General features: G+C 40.0%; 1 protein-coding gene across 1 annotated transcript in view; it reads left to right on the forward strand.

Annotated features, from left to right (window-relative positions):
• BBS2 (Bardet-Biedl syndrome 2) overlaps positions 1 to 22,395 on the forward strand; it is a 33,151-nt gene that overhangs the window by 5,110 nt on the left and 5,646 nt on the right. The window contains exons 2-15 of the mRNA XM_067019702.1: positions 432 to 659; positions 5,613 to 5,738; positions 6,031 to 6,093; positions 6,890 to 6,967; positions 11,357 to 11,461; positions 11,545 to 11,631; positions 14,333 to 14,468; positions 14,700 to 14,839; positions 15,748 to 15,892; positions 15,978 to 16,149; positions 16,862 to 16,991; positions 18,372 to 18,503; positions 18,996 to 19,133; positions 20,273 to 20,385. Of these exons, the coding sequence (XP_066875803.1) occupies positions 432 to 659; positions 5,613 to 5,738; positions 6,031 to 6,093; positions 6,890 to 6,967; positions 11,357 to 11,461; positions 11,545 to 11,631; positions 14,333 to 14,468; positions 14,700 to 14,839; positions 15,748 to 15,892; positions 15,978 to 16,149; positions 16,862 to 16,991; positions 18,372 to 18,503; positions 18,996 to 19,133; positions 20,273 to 20,385 (1,793 nt within the window). The remainder of the gene's footprint in view (positions 1 to 431; positions 660 to 5,612; positions 5,739 to 6,030; positions 6,094 to 6,889; positions 6,968 to 11,356; positions 11,462 to 11,544; positions 11,632 to 14,332; positions 14,469 to 14,699; positions 14,840 to 15,747; positions 15,893 to 15,977; positions 16,150 to 16,861; positions 16,992 to 18,371; positions 18,504 to 18,995; positions 19,134 to 20,272; positions 20,386 to 22,395) is intronic.

A 22,395-nucleotide genomic window follows, 5' to 3' on the forward strand; every position in this document is an offset into this window, starting at 1 on the left:
GTTAGGTGCTTGGATGGAAGATACTAAAGGAAGTGTTTATTATTCTATTTTCTCTGATCTTCTTGTGTAGCAATCACATTGTAGCTGGCAGCAGCTTCCTATAGGTTGACCAGGAAAAGGATGGTTCGTAAGAGTGCTTTAACACTCTATGAGTGGGTAGTATATAAGCTGCCCTGGGAAGCAACAACTAGATCTTGGCTATTACCTTGTCCTTTATAAGGCTAAGAGCCACTGGGTTTCCACAGTTTGCAGTGATTGAAAGCCAGCCATGCACAGAACTGTGTATGGGTGTTTTGAGTTTTGTAGATGATTAAAGTCATTTCTTGTTAATGTTGATATCTGCTAATAACCTGAGTCTTTTTAAAAAAGATGTATGTTAATTTTACATTTTTGGTATTTTAAGGGGATGTAATTAACTGTTTTTGTTTTAGGTTTTTATTCACAACCCTCATACCCGGAGCCAGCATTTCAGTGCATCCAGGGTCTTCCAGAGCCCCCTGGAGTCTGATGTTTCACTTCTCAACATTAACCAGGCAGTCAGCTGCTTGACTGCAGGAGTACTGAACCCTGAACTTGGCTATGATGCTCTTTTAGTGGGGACACAGACTAATCTTCTGGCTTATGATGTCTACAATAATTCAGATTTGTTCTACAGAGAGGCGAGTATACCCCTTTATAACCATAAAACTTCCATTACCCATTAGTGTCCACTTTTTCTTTTTTATGATTAAAAGAGATCAGACATTTATTTTGGTTTTTTTATGTGGTTGTTGTAGGGTAGTTAAAAAACATGCGGATTTTGCCATTTACATCTCCTTTGTGTACTTGACACTTATTTATTTGGTCACGGTTGGTAACCACTTTTTGACACTCCAGCTTATCTCTCAGGAGGTATATCTGTGCTACTACCATCTGTCAAGATTTGCCATCAAGAGTTCTGCCAACAGCCAGGGAACCAGCAAACAGGTCTCCTGGTGGCTTTGCATTAAAGTTTAGTATAGTAGTTTGTAGGAGAAGCACTTACTGTAGCCTGCCATCTACAGGCTACTGCAACTTTAATACTCAGATAATCCAAATTTATTATAGAAAAGATATAGAAGCAAAATAAAAATAATTACACATGGTTTGTTCATTTGGAAATAGCACTTAACTCTTGAATTGCTTTATCCCAACTTTTTACTAAGTATTTGTGAGTGATTTTTTTTATTTTTTACAAAATGGGATCATACTATATACATGTAGCCTTTTATTTTTTTTTCTGTAATAGCTTTATTAAGATATAATTCATATACCATACAGTTCACCTATTTAAAGTATACAATTCAGTGGTTTATTCAGAGGGTTGTGTAACTACACCACAATCAACTATAGAACATTTTCATTATTCCAGAAAGAAACCCATACCCATTAGTAGTCACTCCCCTTTTCCCCCAACCTCTCATCCTTAAGCAACCACCAGTCTACTTTCTATCTCCATAGATTTGCCTATTCTGGACATTTTCTTTTATAAACTTATTTAATTAATTAATTTATTTATTTTTGGTTGTGTTGGGTCTTTGTTGCTGCGCGCAGGCTTTTCTCTAGTTGCGGGGAAGGGGGGCTACTCATTGTTGCGATGCACGGGCTTCTCATTGCAGTGGCTTCTCTTGTTGCGGAGCACAGGCTGTAGGTGCACAGGCTTCAGTAGTTGCGGGGTGTGGGCTGAGCAGTTGCAGCGCACGGGTTTAGCTTCCCGGATCAGGGCTCAAACCCGTGTCCCCTGCATTGGCAGGCAGATTCTTAACCACTGCACCACCAGTGAAGCCCTATTCTGGACATTTTGTTACATGTATCATACTTCATTCTTTTTATGGCTAAGTAATTGTCCATTGTATGTATAAACAACATTTTATTTATCCATTCATCATTTAATAGACATTTGGGTTGTTTCTACTCCCTGGATATTACATGTGGCCTTTTTATTCAGAAATATATGTATTGTACTAAACTTTATATTAAAGTTACTATATATCTATGCATTATTCTTATTGGCTCTAGTATTTCATTGTGTTAAAATATATCATAATTTGTTTAACCCTTTCCATATTGTTTCACATTTATGTTATTTCCATAGTTTCTCTATTACAATTGATAATTTCATAAGCATATATCTTTGCCAACTTCTCTGATTATTTCCTAAGGGTAAGTTCTTAGAAATGCAATTTTTTTTCCTTTGGTATTTTTTTATTGAGGTAAAATGTACATACCGTGAGATAACACAAACCTTAAGTGTTCAGTTCAATGAGTTTTGATCCCTGTAATCAACACCCCCCAATAAAAATATATTGGGGGTGTTATGGAAGCATCTTATGGAAAAACCGGAATGAACAACTTTTTGACCAACCCAGTAGAACATTTTCATCACTTCAGAAAATTTTGTTTTGCCCCATTCCAGTCAATTCCTATTCCCTATAGATATTCACTGTTTTGATTTCTGTCACCTTAGATTAGTTTTCCCTGTTCTTGAACTTCATACAAATGGAATCATACAGAATGTACTCTTTGCTGTCTGGCTTCTTTCACTTAACATCTGTGAGAGTCATACTTGTTGTTGCATTTAGCTGTAGTTCTTTTTTTTTTTTTTAAATATTTATTTATTGTGGCTGCGCCGGGTCTTAGTTGTAGCTTGCGGGCTCTTAGTTGTGGTATGTGGGCTCTTAGTTGTGGCATGCTGACTCTTGGTTGCTACATGCGTGTGCGGTATAGTTCCCCAAGCAGGGATCGAACCCAGGCCCACTGCACTGGGAGCATGGCATCTTACCCACTGGACAACCAGGGAAGTCCCTACCAGTAGTTCTTTTTTGTTGCCGAATAGTAATTCCATTGTGTGAATATGCCACAATTTGTTCATTCTTCTGATGATGGACATGTGGGATGGACATTCGTGTTGTTTCCAGTTTGGGACAATTATGGATAAAATTGCTGTAAACATTTTTGTCCTAGTCTTTTTGTGGACATATGTTTTAGTTCACCTTGGGTAAATACCTAGGAGTAGTTGTACCATTTTACACTTCTCTCAGCAGTGAGAGGTCCGTTTGCTCCACATTTCTCGTCAGCATTTGGTGTTGCCAGTCTTTGTAATTTGAGTCATTTTAGTAGGTGTGAAGTGGTATCTTACTGTGGTTTCATTTTGTATTTTCCTTGTGACCAGTGATGTAGAACACTTTTTCTTGTGCTTATTTTTTATTTGTATGTCTTCTTTTCTGAATCGTCTAAGTCTTTTGCCTATTTTTTATTGGTAGTTTGGGTGTATTATTGATTCACAGATGGTCTTTGGATATACTGGGTACAAGTTCTCTGTCAGATTCATGTAAAATAAATATCTCCTCTCCATACATGGTTCATTCCAATAGGTAGGTATCTTTTGATGAGCAAAAGTTTTCAATTTTGATGAAGTATTGCTGATCAATTTTTTCTTTAATGGTTAGTGCTCTTTCTGTCCTAAGAAATCTTTGCCTATTTCAGTGTGACAAAGATACTGTTGTATTTTTGTTTAAGACTGAAATTGAGTTTAGGACTGTATTAGGATTCTTCAGAGACACAGAACCAATAGGATGTGTATATATATAGAAGAGGGAGTGGAGATGGATTTATTTTAAGGCATTTGCTCATGCAGTTTTGTGGAGGCTGGCAAGTCCAAAATTTGCAGGGTATGCCAGCAGCATAGACACAGAGGAAAGAACTGATGTTGAAGCTCAAGTCCAAAGGCAGTCTGGTGGCAGGATCCTTCCTTCCTCAAGGGAGGTCAGTCTTTTTTCTATTTAGGCCTTCAACTGATTGGATGAGGCTCACCCACCTTCTACAGGATAATCCGCTTTACTCAGAGTCTACTGATTTTTTAAAATTAATTAAATTAATTTATATATATATTTTAAAATTTTTGTCTGTGTTGGGTCTTAGTTTCTGTGCAAGGGCTTTCTCTAGTTGCGGCAAGTGGTGCACGGGCCTCTCACTATCGCGGCCTCTCTTGCTGCGGAGCACAGGCTCCAGACACGCAGGCTCAGTAGTTGTGGCTCACGGGCCTAGTTGCTCTGCAGCATGTGGGATCCTCCCAGACCAGGGCTCGAACCCGTGTCCCCTGCATTGGCAGGCAGGCTCTCAACCACTGCGCCACCAGGGAAGCCCCGAGTCTATTGATTTAAATGTTAATCTCATCTAAAAAATACTTCCGCAGAAACGTCTAGAATAACGTTTGACCAAGTATCTGGGTACCATGACCTGGCCAAGTTGACACGTAAAATTAATGATCACAAGAGTTCAGCTTTACAATTGCTGAGTTTAAAACCTTTTCTAAGTGAAATTTTTGTTAGATATTGCTAAACTGCTCTCTAGAAAGACTACTGTTTTCCCACCTCCCCCTCAGAATATGAGAGTGCTTGTTTTATCACACCGTAACAAACAATAGGTTTCATCTTTGCTAATCTGAAAAGTGAAAAATGATGTATTATAGAATGAACATATTTTCATACTTGTTGGCTATTTGTATTTCTTCTCTTGTGAATTTCCTGTTTATTTTATTTATTTATTTTTGCTTGGGGTGTGTTTACCCATTTCTTATTTATTTACTTTGTATTAACTCTCTTATTAACAAGAAATATTAACTCTTTGTCCTATATATTGCAGTTATTTTTCCCAGTTTATTTTTTTTTAACTTTTTTTTTTTTTTTCTTTTCGGTACGCGGGCCTCTCACCGCTGCGGCCCCTCCCATTGCGGAGCACAGGCTCCGGACGCGCAGGCTCAGCGGCCATGGCTCACGGGCCCAGCCGCTCGGCGGCATGTGGGATCCTCCCGGACCGGGACACGAACCCGTGTCCCCTGCATCGGCAGGCAGACTCTCAACCACTGCGCCACCATGGAAGCCCCTTTTTTTACCTTTTAACTTGATTGATTGATTGACCAGTTAGTAGTTTTGGCTTCTTATGAATTCTTTTCTTTCTTTTATAGCCAATCTATTTTTTATAGTTTTCCTACTTAAAGGTTATGTAAGTAAGGACTATTTTCCTATACAATAAACAGTGTTTACAAAGATGTCCTCAAATCTTCCAAAATTAAATTGTGTTTATGTACTTTATTCAAGAAGTCAAGACATTTATTAGTTCTGGATGGTGGGTCTATAGGTGTTGTAGTTCTTAGTACTTTACAATTTACTTTACGATTAAATAGAGCAATAGTAAGAGAACTGAGTAATAAGTATTAAAAAGATATCCATCTAAAATAGTTAAAATAGGTTACAAAAGTTTGGGTGTTTAAAGGCATAAGTCTTGATTCTCTGGGGAATTTGGCCTTTAGAACCTGGTGGTTCAAGAGAGCCTGGGATTTTGTAGCAGGTTAGCGTGAGAGACCAAGGGCCTGAGTTTATCCTGGGTCTGTGCTCATCTTTGCATGAGCACGCATAAGCCACAGACACGGTCCTCAGTGGACAGCCCTGGCCTGCCTCTCAGGAAACCATGTGGCTTCTCAGAAATGATGACAGATGACTCTGAGTATCTAAATAAAAAGAGGGATATATGTTACCTCCAGTGTGCCCGTGCAGCATTGTGTTTGAGAGTTTCTGTCTTTTTTCCCTTCTTAGGTAGCAGATGGGGCCAATGCAATTGTGCTGGGGACATTGGGAGACATTTCCTCTCCTCTTGCAATTATTGGTGGAAATTGTGCTCTGCAGGGTTTCGATCATGAAGGAAATGATCTCTTTTGGACGGTATGAAGAACGAAACACTCTCTTTAGTATTCTTAAATGTTTTTACTTTTAATGTTCTTTAGGTCTTGTTTGTTTTTTACCACTAACTGTAATGAATAATAGAAACAAAATAGAACAATGTTTATAATTCTGTACATTAAAAAAAGGATATGAGTAATTAGTGTTTTTTTTTTTTTTTTTTGTAATTAGAGTTTTAAATTAGTGGTTTGTATCATCCTCTCTTTCATGTAGCTCCTGTGTTTGGATTAAGTGAAAAAAGATGGTGTAGTAATGATTTTGGTTCTGTTTTCAGGTTACTGGAGATAATGTTCATTCCTTGGCCTTGTGTGACTTTGATGGTGATGGGAAGAAAGAGGTACGTGTGGGAGGAGATACTTCACTTGTGTCTACTTCTCAGCTGAGTACATACATTTTCCCATTATGGTGACATTAGCGTTGAGAGAGCTGTTAGCTTCTCACAGTTGATTTGGGTTCTCTGTTGCCTAAATGATGAGCTAACTGGCCTCATTGGTCTTTCTCCTCTCTTTTCAACAATAATTTACTTGTGTTTGTCTAATACAGAGATCAAGACCATGATGTTTCAAAGACACCTGACAGGGAGAGAAGGCAGAATATTTGATGAGATCGCAGTCATATTCACAGGATTCCAGTGTTTTTAAATCGTGCCTAGTTCTCAGTTTTAGCCAACTTTTTCAGGAATCTGAAAGTTTTAAAGATTGACTCTTAGCCTTTTTAAACTGTTCTAATGGTTTCTCTAGAAATTAACTTCTTGAGCAGCCAGTGAAGTACTGTGTTGGGCATTGACTTACCCTCCACTTGTCCACGGATACGGGGCTCTGGCTTTTGAAACAGGGCTTCCACCTGCAGGCAGACAGACACCAAACCAAGAACATTTTCAGGTGCCTGGTGAAAGAACTTGTTCTGGGTAGGAGGTGCAGCCCACATGTATATAGTAACCATGTTTTCTTCACTGACTGAATCTTGGCCTTCTCAATGGAAGGAACTTTTCTGAGCATCACATTACTGGGAAGTTGGAACTCCTGGCTGGCTGTAGCAACATACGAAGTATCGTGCGATTTTTTTGGTTTATTTTTGGAAATTTTGCTGTGTTCACTCGCTGAACTAAATATGTATGATTTTTTTCCTTTCAGCTACTTGTTGGATCTGAGGATTTTGATATCCGAGTTTTTAAAGAAGATGAGATTGTGGCAGAAATGACAGAAACAGAGGTAAGAAGTGTAAGAAGGTATCAGAATTATGATAACCTTGACAGATTAGCATAGTCAAATGTAACATTAAAGGAGAGTGCTGGGACGTCTTCTCACAGCCCAGGCAGTTTTAGGGTGAAAACTGTGGGGATTAAACAGAGCTGTGCATTACAGAGAAAGAAGCATTTAAATATCCTTTGTCAAGATACATCTTGCAAAGACTGATTAAATAGAGAAAAATTATTGAGCACATAAAGGTATTTCTTTTAATGAGCTAATACATACTACTGATAATAGTAGCAACCATTTATTGTGCACCTGAAATATGCACTCGAACTTACTCATCCTACAACAACCCTGTTATGAAGGTATTATTAGTTCTCATTTTACAGATGAGGGAACATGCTAAGTTTCTCTGTTAAGTTACTCTCACGAGCTCATGGCTATTAAGTGGCATGGTCAGGATTTGAAGCTTTGTGTCTCCTCCTCCTCCTCCTCTCCTCATCATCATGTGTATTAAATGGGGTTGAATATTGAATAAAGTGTGTAAATGAGATTTTTATACTTTTTCTCTTAATTCAAATTAAGTACATCTTAGGCACATTTCTATGGGTAAACTTAAATAGCAGATGTTAGAGAACTTGACTAGTTTCTTTGGGATTAGAATTACTCATGTAATTGAACCTGAGATGTTTCTTAAAGAGTTTTTTTTTCTTAAACAGTGAAGATTACTCTTATCCTTTGTAGTTTTTGTATTCTTAAGATATTGATTTGCTGCTGGTTTTCCAGGATTGGGCAAGATGGAAACAAAAAAGAATTAGGATATTCTGAATTAAGGAAGGAGAAAGGGATAAAGGAGCAATGGCTTGTGATCATTTTCAATGGACAGAAAAAAACAAAAACAGAAGGAAGTCTTGGAGATCAAAATGATGGGATTGTGCAAAATTGAACCAGGTGGTGTTTGGGAGTCTGTATCAGAAAAGGTTGAGGGCACCAGCCTCAGAACTCACCTTGGCCACTCATCCTTGCTTCTCACCACTTACAAAGCTGTCTAGGGACGTCAGGCTTCTATTTCCCTGACTACAAAAGGGGGCCCACAAAGCAAAACATACATATTGATATGTAGAAGTGTTATCAATGATTTTAACTGGTTTACCTTTATTATAGATTTTTACTTCTACTTACTATACTTTTTATGCAATCATAGTTATAATGGTTGTAAACTAATAGCTATGGATGGAGGAAAATGAAGGGGAGAAGTGAGTGCCAAAAGCAACAGTCTGAAGATGTGTGTCCATATGGGGGCGGTTTTGTTTATGTGTATGTGTTTAATGTTTGCTTTTCTAGAGAGAAGATCCTTAGCTTTCATTAGATTCCTTTTTTTAATGTCGGTTCATTGGTTTGTTTATTTATTTATTTATGGCTGTGTTGGGTCCCCGTTTCTGTGCGAGGGCTTTCTCCAGTTGCGGCAAGCGGGGGCCACTCTTCATTGCGGTGCACGGGCCTCTCACTGTCGTGGCCTCTCGTTGCAGAGCACAGGCTCCAGATGCACGGGCTCAGTAGTTGTGGCTCACGGGCCTAGTTGCTCCACGGCATGTGGGATCTTCCCGGACCAGGGCTTGAACCCGTGTCCCTTGCATTGGCAGGCGGATTCTCAACCACTGCGCCACCAGGGAAGCCCTCACTAGATTCTTGAAGGGGGTTGCCACCACCCTGTTAAATAAAAACCTTGAGAATCACTGGCCTGTAGGTGCTGTGTCCTGCATTACTATTTCCCTTTCATTCAAATTTGTAGTAAATCGGGACTTCCCTGGTGGCGCAGTGGGTAAGAATCCGCCTGCCAATGCAGGGGACACGGGTGCGAGCCCTGGTCCGGGAAGATCCCACATGCCGTGGAGCAACTAAGCCTGTGTGCCACAACTACTGAGCCTGTGCTCTAGAGCCCGTGAGCCACAACTACTGAGCCCACGTGCCAAAACTACTGAAGCCCGTGTGCCTAGAGTCTGTGCTCCGCAATGAGAGAAGCCACCGCCACGAGAAGCCTGTGCACCGCAACGAAGAGTAGACTCCGCTCGCTGCAACTAGAGAAAGCCTGAGAGCAGCAACGAGTACCCAACAAAGCCAAAAATAAATGAATAAATTTTAAAAAATTTTGAAGTAAATCTTCTTTTTTTTTTTTCTTTCTTTTTTTTTTTTTTTGCGGTACGCGGGCCCCTCACTGCTGTGGCCTCTCCCGTTGCGGAGCACAGGCTCCGGACGCGCAGGCTCCGGACGCGCAGGCTCAGCGGCCATGGCTCACGGGCCCAGCCGCTCCGTGGCATGTGGGATCCTCCCGGACCAGGGCACGAACCCATGTCCCCTGCATCGGCAGGAAGACTCCCAACCACTGCGCCACCAGGGAAGCCCAAATCTTTTCTCTTTTAGAGAATCATTGAGGTGTTGTTGGATTTCTGTTTATTGTCAGTACTAGATGTGAGGGGAGTGCATTCTTTGAAACATCTCTTTCCTAAATCCTGGAAAAGGACAGAAGAACATGAACTAGAGCAAGGGATTTGAGGTGCCTCTTGATCCTCTAGTCCGCAAAAGAAGAAACTAGTGAGCTAATGAAGGACTGAGAGACCAAGGGAAACTGGGGCTAAATTTACGAAAATGTGGACTTCATAATATTGTTCATTTCAGGACTGTTTTCCTGTCCTCTTGGTTTGATTTTGCTCCTAGTTCAAATGTCTTTTTACACATCAGCAAAATTATAATTTATTTGGCAGTTGAACAGCACTGCCCAAAGAATGCCTTGAGCTAAGTAATTCTGGAGTCCTACCCCGCACTTTGTATTCAGAGTTAAGTGAAGTGGGTGGTTTTATAGAAAAGCTGTAGGTGTAGGAGAAATGACATAACTATTCTCTGCTTTATACAATATATTTCTTTATATCTCTTGTATTAGTGTCAGAATTAGAAAGTAGATCTGTAGGATCATAGATATCATTAAACTTTGGTTTTAACTTTTAAGGATAAGTTTTTTCAGTATCTAAAATTTTATCCTCTTAAGTATGTTAAATCCTCTAATAATTCTGTAAATATTTCAGTATAATATATACATTATATATATTGTTAGATACATATAGAAATCTATGTGCTGGGTTTTTGTTTTTCAAAGGATTATGTTTTCTTCTAAAAAATGTCTTTTATCTCTAGCAAACAGTAAATTATGTCATAGAAAAGTATACACTTAAAAGATGTTTAATTGTGGATTTTACAAGTCTTTTTAAAATTTAGACTAGGATATCATAAGTTAAGGAAACTGGAATAATAATTAAAACATTTTGAGTTAGTGTGTGTAACATCTATTGTACATATTCCAGATCTTGTGTACACGGCTTATTCCCTCTTTAATTCCTTAATTTTATTATTTAAAAAATACTAATTTGTTGAAACTTGCTACATATGCTCAATCTAAAACAGTAAATTTTGTGAGTTTATTTAATTCTGATTATCCAACTCTGAAATAGATGACACGGATCATAGAGAAGGGGAATGCATTCCCCTCTAATGGATTGGAAGTGCATTTAAATCTAATTTTAACATACTTATAGCAAGACATACAGTTTTTTTTAAGTTAATTCTGAATAAGGTCTTTAATGAATGCAGTTGGAAAAGGGAGTTTTAAAAATCGTGCGTGTGTGTGTGTATGATTAATATATATTGTTATTTGGTTAAGTGAAGGGTTTGGACCAATGCCATGTAGAAGTTATTTTAAAAGTAAGAATAAGTTGTCTCTAAAGCAGAAACTAACACCACTGTAAAGCAATTATACTCCAATAAAGATGTTAAAAAGAAAAAAGAATAAGCTGTCTCATTATAAGCATTTTGTAATTATGAAGAAATTGCTTGCCATTGTTTGCAGCACATCAGGAGATTCAGAGTGATGTTAGTTCCTTGGCTTGGGGGTATGGGCACAGAGTGCCTTTATCTTCATTGACAAAAAATTAATCAGTCCATCTAAGAAAGAAATGGAAAATTTTATTTGAGCCAAATTTGAGGATTATAACCTGGGAAGAGCATCTCAGAAAGCTCTGAGAATTGTTCTACCCATTAGAAGCCAAGGCACAGTTATATAAGTTTCTTTGAGACAGAGGATTGTACATCAAATGATGTATCACTGATGGTTTACATGATCCAGATCTAAGGGTCATGGTGGTAGGTCACATGACCCCTTACAAGATCAAGAAGAAATGTTATCTTTAAGGAGTTGTTTTGTCAGTGCTAGGAGAATGCTGTTTTTTACGGCTGAGCAGGTATTCCTGCTGAGGGGGGAGGTTTGGTCAATGTATCAAAGGCATACAGTTTTATAAAGCCACACTTTGCACTAAATTGAGCCTTAATGAACTGTGTGTTTATCATTATTTTTTGCAGATAATCACCTCTCTTTGTCCCATGTATGGCAGTCGATTTGGTTATGCCCTTTCCAATGGCACAGTTGGAGTTTATGACAAAACAGCCCGATACTGGAGAATTAAAGTTAGTATGATTAAGCCTCTGAGATTCAGGGATTTTATACTTATTGAGAGACTTCTGTACTAATTGTTGAAATTCCTTTTCAGTCCAAAAATCATGCCATGAGCATTCATGCTTTTGACCTTAATTCTGATGGAGTGTGTGAACTGATAACCGGTTGGTCCAATGGGAAGGTAAGTTTAAACAGTAGAGTTCAAGTATGATTTAAAGTAATAATTGTCTGAGATACATTGGCTGTGTGACTCAGAGCAGTAACACGAGAATATAAACTTGAGTTCCTTGGCTGCGCTTTCAAATGTAACTTCATAATCTTCCCATGTTTTTTATTCTTGCTCTAGTTATCAACAGTGCAGAGTGAGTGAGTGTCCTTTCCGTCTCATTAAGTGCTATTTGGGAGAAAATCTCTAGGAAGGTTCTTTCTAAATCTCTTCCTTGAAGGAATGAGAATGAATTTAATCAGGTTGATCCTAAGCATAAGCAGGTTAAACAAAGGATTTTTATTTTTAATTTTTATTTATTTATTTATTTTTTTGCGGTACGCGGGCCTCTCACTGCTGTGGCCTCTCCTGTTGCGGAGCACAGGCTCCGGACGCGCAGGCGCAGCGGCCATGGCTCACGGGCCCAGCCGCTCCGCGGCATGTGGGATCCTCCCAGACCGGGGCACGAACCCGCGTCCCCTACATCGTCAGGCGGACTCTCAACCACGGTGCCACCAGGGAAGCCCCACGTAGTTGCTTATTAAGAAACTTGAAAATCCATAAAGGGGACCCTGTTCTGGAGGAATGTAAGTTATTATGGTTGATTTGAGAATTAGAAACTACTTGACTTGAGAAGTTATCAGAAGTAACCTTCAGATCTGACTCTGGACCTAGATGTTTTTCTCGTTAAATGCTTTCAAAATTTTAAGAAATTTCTATTAAATAATGTGTTGTAGGGCATAAAAAAGATAAGAAAACTATACAGTTCATTATATAAGTAGAAAAATTGTTATCTGTGTTTAATAGAAATAACATTAAAAGGAAAATAATACAGATCCAACATGTGAATATAGGTACAAAATTACTAAATTAACTGCGAGTAGCCAACTGACTTTTTCTTTAGTAGGTCATTTGTTGAGTTGGAGGCTCATCTTCTCTTCCAAGGCAAAACCTTCATGTTGGATAAAACAAAAGAATAGAAAATCCACAGAAATATAAATTCGTAGTCCTGTTTCTTAGTTAGCAAATGAACCCTCTTGTTTGCTAAATATTGTGGAAATGCAATGCTGAAGGCCATGGAGTAGTTAGAAAGAAGCAAGTTTAGTTCAGTCTGAGTTCGAGGGTTCTGTTAATGTGCGAAGAGCTTTGGTTAATACGGGCCACTCATTACTTCGCAGGCTTTAGCATCCATAATTTTCAGGCTTAACTGATGTTGTTATTAAGAGCATGGTATCCTTCAGACAAGGGGTAGGAACTAGTAGTAAGCTATGACCTAAATTAGTGTTTTTCATTGCAAAGTTTTGCCCAGAAGGACATTTATGAAAAGACAGAAATAGTGGTCACTGAGATGCTTGCTGTGTTAGATTTTCTGTAGCTAGCCTTTTATTAATATAATGCATACGTTCTTGCTTAGAACAGTCATCATTTTAAGTGGTTATCCTTCATTGTCGTTTTGAGACGCTTTTTTTTTTTTTTTTTTTTTTTTTTTTTTTTTTTTGCGGTATACGGGCCTCTCACTGTAGTGGCCTCTCCCGTTGCGGAGCACAGGCTCCAGACGCACAGGCTCGGCGGCCATGGCTCATGGGCCCAGCCGCTCCGCGGCATGTGGGATCCTCCCGGACCGGGGCACGAACCCGTGTCCCCTGCATCGGCAGGCGGACTCTCAACCACTGCGCCACCAGGGAAGCCCTGAATGCTTTTGTTTCTGATGGGTTGGTTAGTTATTTGCCTCCCTTGGGAAGAGGAGACTCAGAGGATAGTAGGGCTGTCTGAGGTGTCTCATTAGTGTACGTGGAAGAGGGACTCTTTTTTTTAAAAAAAAAAAAATTTATTTATTTATTTATTTGGCTTCACCAGGTCTTAGTTGCAGCATGCGGGCTCTTAGTTGCGGCATGTGGGATCTTAGTTCCCTGACCAGGGATCGAACCCGGGCCCCCTGCATTGAGACCGCCAGACCACCAGAGAAGTCCTAGAAGAGGGACTCTTAAACAGGGCTATTACAAAAGGTTATATGGTGGAAGATTGGGCTAGGTTGGCATTTTTCAAACTTTAGCTATAACTATATTGTATACATTTACATATAGTAAAGATAAAATTTGTATATAGAGCTAACATGTCTGGTATGCCTGTATGTGCCAGGCCTTGTTCTGAGTGCTTACCCCGTGTTAATTCCTTTAGGCCTCATTACAACTCTGAGGTGTGGATACAGTTATTTTCCTCATGTTCTTATTATTGATCTCCAGATCAATCAATTATTGACCTCCAGATGAGGAGGCCAAGCACAGAATGGTTAAGAGAGTTGTCCAAGATCCCACAGGCAAAAACAGATCCCAGTGGCAAAGCTGGAATTCAAACCCAGGCAGTTTGGACTTTGGCACTGTTCTGTATATTCTAAATGTACTGCCTCTCAGGCAACCCACTTCTTCAAAGGAAATACTATGTGCAGGCCAGTATGTAAAACAGCTTTTACTTAATAAGAAAAAGAAAACAGAGCTGATTGTGGCCCCTTGGCCCTGATGGTTGTAGGTACGTCCTGAGAAGCCACAGGGCCCCATGGAATACTCTTGAAAACTTCTAGACCATAGCTGATTTTAAAGCTGATTCAACTTTAAAATTTTGTGTTATTTTAAAAAAACTGTAGCATAAGCTGTTTTTCAAGTTCTTGTTTTATTTTTAGGTCGATGCTCGAAGTGACCGAACTGGGGAGGTCATCTTTAAGGACAACTTTTCTTCTGCAGTTGCTGGTGTGGTGGAGGGAGATTACCGGATGGATGGTCACATACAGTTAATCTGCTGCTCGGTGGATGGGGAAAGTAAATCGGGATAGGAAAAATCCTTGAAAAGTCAGATTTTGATTTGGGTCTGAATACCGGGAAATTCCACTATAAAGTGTTTGTGTTGATATCCTTTCATCCTAATAAATTCACCTAAGTTGGGGAAATGAAAACTTAGGTTTTAAGAACAGGTAATTGATGACTTAAAAGTAGACCTGGCTGTACCTGGGCTTATCCCTCAGTCTGGTGAGTGTTTTTTCCTCTTGTCAGTCCGGGGCTACCTGCCAGGCACGGCTGAGATGAGAGGGAACCTCATGGACACCAGCGTAGAGCAGGACCTGATCCGAGAGCTGAGTCAGAAAAAGCAGAACCTGTTGCTGGAGCTCCGTAACTATGAGGACAATGCCAAGGTAGGTCCTCACGTGGAAGGCCCATGGGAGTCTGAGAAGTTGAGAATGACCAGGAGGATTGGCAGCTGTGAAAGAAGAGTTCCAGCGTCTGCCACAGTGTGGGCTCCCCCTCCCCGCTGGTGGAAGCACAGGTGGTTTGCCTTTTTGCTAGTGTCAGAATGAAGAGGGTGTGTATCCTTTAACCTAGAAATTCCACTGCTGGGCAGCTAAACTATGGAAATATTTGCATGAGTGTTCAGAGACATTTACTGCAGCACTATTTGTAGCAGGGGACAGTTGGAAGCATCTTAACTTTTGATCAGTAGTAGGGACTGTGGGCTGGGGAATATTAAGCCGCTCAAAAGAATGAAGTATATATATTAGGACTGATAATGGAAGGGTATCTGTGGTATCACTGAATGAAAGGAAGCGAGAACAGTATGTATAGAGTAACTTTTATCTTTTTCAACAACAAATAAAATAAAATGACAACTGCAGAAGCTCTGTGTGTGTGTGTGCGTGTGTGTGTGCGTGTGCATGTGTGTATATGTACGTGCATGTACCAAACTGGCTGGAGGATGAGCTGGGGAGTAGGATTTTAATTTGTCCCATTATGCATAACTATATTTGAATTTGCTATACTAAGTGAATTTCTTTAGTTACTAAAAAAAAAAAAACGCAGAAAAATGTAAAAGACATGCTGGGGGACACTGGACCCTAACCACAGGAAGGGATGAGAGTATCTTCCTTCGGGAAAAAGCCAGGTTAGAGCGAGAGCACTAATGAGGTGAGTCCTCTGAAGTCTAAAGAATCAGGTGAATAAGATGATGGGGGATCTGTCTTCTGAAACTAAATAGCCATGTTATTTAAAATTAACATTAGCTCACTGTTCCGGTGACTGAGTTGGAAGTGGGTGGGGTGTTTTGCAGGCCGAACTGAGCAGTCCTCTGAATGAGGCTGATGGGCATGGGGGCATCATCCCGGCCAACACCAAGCTCCACACTGCCCTCTCCGTCAATCTGGGGAGCGAGGCGCAGGCTGCCCATGCAGAGTTGTGCATCTCCACTTCTAATGGTGAGTCGTCACTTGGAGCTGGTGTGTTGGCACCTGTGCCATCTTGGAGTGGTTCTTGGACTGCTGTCTTCTCTCTTCCCTGCAGACACCATCATCCGAGCAGTACTGATTTTTGCAGAGGGAATTTTTCTAGGTGAAAGCCACGTGGTGCATCCCAGCATTCACAACCTTTCCAGCTCCATCCGCATCCCAATTACCCCTCCCAAAGATGTCCCTGTGGATCTGCACTTGAAAACCTTCGTGGGTTACAGGAGCAGGTGACCCTTTGCAAGTCACAGTTCATTTCCAGAGAGCATTTAGAGAGCAAAGTGTGTAGATTTCCCATGATGTCATGGATTCTCTGGGGCCGGAGAAGCCATTTAATGGTTCTTCCCACCCAGGCAAGGTTTCCTATGACCTCTTATTTCTCTAATTTGAAATCTTTCAAAAAAAAATAACGAGTATAGAAGTTGAAGATGGTTATTTCTGGTTTTAGTCAGATGATCTCACATTCACAAAAGTTCCCAAAATACATTTAAAGGATGATTTAGTTTTGGCCACTAAGACTACAAGGTTAGGTTGCACCTTTACATGAGAGTCATATGTAACCTCAGCTAGTGAAAGAAAACCACTAGATTTTTGGAAGATAAAAACCTTTTCACATTCCTTTTAGAGTGTTTTTAACCCTTGGTGCAGGCATGTAGTGGGTTGGCCAAAAAGTTCGTTCGGGGTTTTCCGTAACATCTTACGGAATGAACTTTTTGGCCAGCCCAGTATGTACACAGACTCAGGATGTCACTAAATCCCAAACACCATTACATACGGGACTTTAACCCTCAAGTCTTTTTTGGGCGGGGGGGGTTTCTTTATTGAAACCCTTAAATGTCAGCTTGATGACCTGGTAGTGATGTTACATTTATTTTCTGGGCCTTGCCCTTTGAAATAAATTCTACATAAACAGTTCTTTTGTGTTCCGTTGGTTGGCCACAGCACCCAGTTTCATGTGTTTGAGTTGACAAGACAACTCCCCCGTTTCTCCATGTATGCGCTGACCAGCCCGGACTCTGGCAGCGAGCCGCTCAGTTACGTCAACTTTATCATCGCAGAACGGGCACAGAGGGTGAGTATCTGGCTTTTCTCTTTCAACACTTTTGCACTTCAGAATCCTTTGGATGTTTTTCTGTAGAAAGGGGGAAATTTCATGAATGTGTTATTTGGTAGCAGTAAATACGACATGAAAGAGTTATGTAGCTTGGAGTTGGATTGTTTATAATATAACCTGTACCAAAAATGTTGCCCAAATATCTTCTCCCGTTTTGAAAAATTATTCAAAAATATTTATTTTGGATAATCAATTCAGAAATATTTATTTTGAATAATGTATTAGTAATAATAATTAATAATTTATTACCTAAGCAATCCCTAGTCACAGGTGAATTCTTCCCAGTTTTCAATTCCTCTCTTTCACTGCTGTGGCCTCTACCGTTGCGGAGCACAGGCTCCGGACGCACGGGCCCAGCCGCTCTGCAGCATGTGGGATCTTCCCGGACCAGGGCACGAACCCGTGTCCCCTGCATTGGCAGGCAGACTTCCAACCACTGAGCCACCAGGGAAGCCCTCCTCTCTTTCTTATATTCTTAGTGTGGTTGGATCTAGTGTTACAAGAGGAGCATGCATCAGAATGGAAAGAGTGGGGACTTGGGAACATTTGGGGGGTTCAGGTGTTACCTTAACTAGTAAATTCTTAGCGATCTTATGGAATTCCCCTCACCAGTCTGAGCCCCAGTTTTCTTATCTGGAGGTGAGGATAGTCTTACCTCACAAGGGGGCCCCTGAGGATTACATAATTGGTATAATAGCATTTTGTAAAGTTTAAAGGACTGATACCTGTGGATTTTAACATTGGCTGGACTTTGGAATTCTCAGTGAGGCTTTTAATCATGTAGATTCTCAGGCCCCTTCCTGGCCTGTGAAACATGAAACTCTACAGGTGGCCCCTTCCAAAAGGCCTCACAGGTGGATCTTATGTGGAACCTGTGTTGCAAACCACTGTAAAGTATTATTATTTATATTAAAATTAATTCTTAACTTATAGTGTGGATGTATCTCTGTGCTGTATGTGTGCAAACTTCATTTGAATTTTTTAAAGAGTGGAATGGAATGATTTTAAGCAGGATATAGCCACAGAAGAGCTATCATGTAAACAGAATTAGCCTCATACCTGAATCATTTCCACACTGCATATAAGATTATGTCTAAGTAGAAAATGCTATAAAATTACGCATGCTGTGGGACCAGACATAATTATGAATGTTACTTAAGAACATGCATGGGGTGGGAGAAAGGAGTGTGAATAGTGTTTTCTTGGTGGGGGTAAAGTATAATTCTTTGTTTTTTGTTTGTTTTGTTTTTCCAAGGAGTAAATCTAGAAAGCAGGATGACTCTTAATAATGACTGTACTTTAAAAATGGAAATTCATTTCATCCTGTTCATCTTTAAGGTTTTTATGTGGCTCAACCAGAACTTTCTGTTACCGGAGGACACTAACATTCAGAATGTTCCATTTCAAGTGTGTTTCACATCCTTACGGAATGGTGGCCAGCTGTGTATAAAAATAAAACTTAGTGGAGAGGTAATTTTACTGTCATGGGCACAGATTTCTCACGTAACATTTAACGTTCAGTGTAAAGTGAGGCAGGTGAAACCAATCTCAAGGTCGTAAAACCACGTGTTTCAGCCTAGTCTGTTAGTGTTATCATCTCTGACATGAGCGTATAATCTAGAACAGTGGTTTTCTGCCTCTCTCCCACCTTCCCTTCACCCATTCCTTGCCTAATTTGGGACGGTTTAGGAATACAGAGGAGGACAAAACATTTTCACTGTCTGAATGACCTTGTTGTTCAGTTTATAAGGCAAGAGGATTGATTGTTTTTTTTTGCCTGCTCCTAGAAGTAATTAATGTGGTTTGTAATTTCCTTGAGGGCTAGACCTTATCTCTTTATTTATCACCACATATACATTTGTGTTCAATAAATGTGTTGGATATGGGGAATTTCAGGTAGTTTTCGGCCAAGTTTGTCTTAATGTCCAAGGATGCTAACTTGTCTTTTTTTCCTCTGGATAGATCACTATAAATACTGATGATATTGATTTGGCTGGTGATATCATCCAGTCGATGGCATCATTTTTTGCTATTGAGGACCTTCAGGTAGAAGCCGATTTTCCTGTCTATTTCGAGGAATTACGAAAGGTGCTAGTTAAGGTGAGAGCACCTGGTGGGTGCATTTGAGAGAACATTGTGGTCTAATAATGTTTGAAGTATTTCTCTTAAATTAGTGGTACTACAAATGTACATATGTTACATGGTAGTCATGTTTTAAAGAACTTTTGAAAATTCTTAAAATAAAAATTGAGCTAGTATTGGAGAGTTCATGACTTAAAAGGATATCTTTTATAAAAGTGAGTGGTTAGCTCTTGACCACCCTGCTTTCTGTGTTTGGTTTGGAGGGACACTTTAAAAACAATAAATGAACATTTTCCTTTGCTAGCCTTTCATCTTATCTGTTGTATTTACTTTGCTTTTTGGTTTAGTGCTTTCCAAGAACCCAAAATCAAAAAAGAAAAGGATTGTGATTTGTCCCCACTTACAACAACATCCCTACCCCAGATATCTAAAATGTTAATATCTGTGTTGCTTGGGCTCACGCTGCTAAGACGTGGGAAAGATTCACATCAAATGTCATTTTGAGTGTTGGAGGCAGCACAGGAGGAGATGAAACGTGGGAGATAGTTGAGATGGGGCAAGTGAATGGCAGAAAGAAAAGGGCGGGGCTCCCCTGGTGGCGCAGTGGGTAAGAATCCTCCTGCCAATGCAGGGGACACGGGTTTGAGTCCTGGTCCGGGAAGATCCCACATGCCGCGGAGCACCTGAGCCCGTGTGCCACAACTGCTGAGCCTGTGCTCTAGAGCCGTGAGTCACAACTACTGAGCCCACGTGCCACAACTACTGAAGCCTGCCCGCCTAGAGCCCGTGCTCCACAGCAAGAGAAGCCACCACAATGAGAAGCTCACGCACCGCAGTGAGGAGTGGCCCCCGCTCGCCGCAACTAGAGAAAGCCTGCATGCAGCAACAAAGACCCAGCACAGCCATAAATAAATAAATAAATAAGAAATAAAAGGGCCTCGGTATATAATACATGACGTCTTTTCAATTTATCTAGTTTTCAAGACGTTTGTGAGGCTTTTTTTTTTTTTGGCCACCATGCGGCATGTGGGATCTTAGTTCCCTGATCAGGGCTCAAACCTATGCCCCCTGCAGTGGAAGCGCAGAGTCTTAGCCAGTGGACTGCCAGGGAAGTCCCTATGAGGTCTTTTTAATTCCTGGGTGTTCATGGTCTCCAGGTGGATGAATATCACTCAGTGCATCAGAAGCTCAGTGCTGACATGGCTGATAATTCTAATCTGATCCGAAGTTTGCTGGTTCGAGCTGAGGATGCTCGTCTGATGAGGGACATGTGAGTATTTACCATGGCTAGGACAGGTGCGTGGTTGAAAGCATCAGCGATATGGAGTAACGTCTCTCAGATGCTACTAGTAGGAGTGTAAATAGGTACAGAGACTTCGGAAAATAACTTGGCATCATCAGTAGAGTTGAAAATGTGCACACCCTATGACCCAGCAATTCTCCTGGTTTATAACCTCGAGAAACTTGTGCATATAAACCAGGATATTAGTTCAAGAATGTTCATAAAGGCATCGTTCATACAAACCCCAAAGTGGAAACAATCCATACTAATATAACTGATAAATTATGATATATCTGTACAATGGAATACTACATTCAATGAGAATGCATATATTTGGATGACATGTAACAACATGGACAAATCTTACAAACATAATGGAGATTGAAACAAGTAAGACTCAAAAGAATATGTACAAAGTGCTTCCATTTATATAGTTTGGAAACAGACAAAACTAAGCTATATCATTTGGGAAGCATACATAGATGATAAAAATATAAAGCAATACAGGGAAGAGATTATCATTTAAGATATTCTCCTTGGGGACGAGGGGACTCTATTCAGAGAGAACACATTGGGAAGCTTCTTGAATGTTGGCAATGTCCTATTTCTTGACCTAGTTAACAAGCACTTGTTTTATGAGTTTTTCTGAATATGTATTATAATATATTTTAAAAAATTTTTAAACTTTTGGCTGCATCAGGTCTTAGTTGCGGCACGCGGGATCTTCGTTGAAGCATGCGGGATCTTTGGTTGTGGTGCGCGGGCTTCAGAGCACGTGGGCTCTGTAGTTTGCGGCATGCAGGCTCTCTAGTTGAGGCGCAGGGTCTCAGTAGTTGTGTGCGGGCTTAGTTGCCCCAAGGCATGTGGCATCTTAGTTACCCGGCCAGGGATCAAACCCACGTCCCCTACATTGGAAGGCAGATTCTTTACCACTGGACCACTGGGGCAGTCCTTGAATATGTATTATATTTTAGAATAAGAAGTTAAAAACAAATTTGTGCACGTCTAGCTTCTTGCTAAGATGCAAAATTTATCTTGGCAACAAAATGTACTGAGGTGGATTCAGTAAAATAGTTCACCAATGATAGGTGAAGTTTATGTGTGCCTTTTAGAGGTAAGAGTTCATCTAAGGTGCTGCTTGTTTTTTTCCTGAAAGGCCTGAATCATTAGCAGATAGTTAAAATGGTCTTGCTCAGAAATAAGTGATTTCTGAAAGTTACATTGTTGAAGATTTCAAACACAAAAGTAGACTGAATTATATAATTTCCTCTATAGCAGCTGTTTGGCTTCAGTAGTCATCAACTAAGGGCTCATCTTGTTTCATCTCCACATTCACCTTCTTCCTCTTCTAGGTACTGTATTTTTTTTTTTTGAAGCAAATTCCAGACATATAATTTTTGCCACAAATATTTCAGACAATGAACCTTTAAAAATCAATAACCACAATACCATTATCACACTTAGAAAAATGTAAAATAATTTCTTAATATCACAAAATATCTAGTCGTTGTTTAAAATTTCCCCAGTTGTCTCAAATGTATGTGTGTGTGTTTTAAGTTGTTTTGTTCAAATCAAGATTCAAAGACCAAAGACCATCATGCATTGAATTTGGTTGATAAATCTCTTTTAATCCATATATTTGCTTGCTCACTTTTTCTCCTAACTCTCTCCTTCTTCTGTAGTTTCCCACTTTGGATTTTGTTGATTGTATCCTGTGGTAATGTTTAGTATTATTCTCTGTCCCCTGTTTTCTGTGAAAATGGTAGTTAGATATAGAGGATTGATCAGATTCAGGTTCAATTTTTTAGCAAGAATGTTTCATAAGTGGTGCTGTGTACGTCTGTGAGGATGCATGTAACGTCTGGTTGTCTCTTTTTATTATGTTATCAGCTGTTGATGATCACTGCTGAAATCAATTATTCTGGGGTTTGCAAAATAGTGATATTTTAATTGTTATTTTTCTTTGTAAATTGGCTGAAGTACTTCTATAAAGAGTAA

Source organism: Kogia breviceps, chromosome 18 (assembly GCF_026419965.1).
Source record: "Kogia breviceps isolate mKogBre1 chromosome 18, mKogBre1 haplotype 1, whole genome shotgun sequence".
Taxonomy (NCBI): Eukaryota; Metazoa; Chordata; class Mammalia; order Artiodactyla; family Physeteridae; genus Kogia; species Kogia breviceps.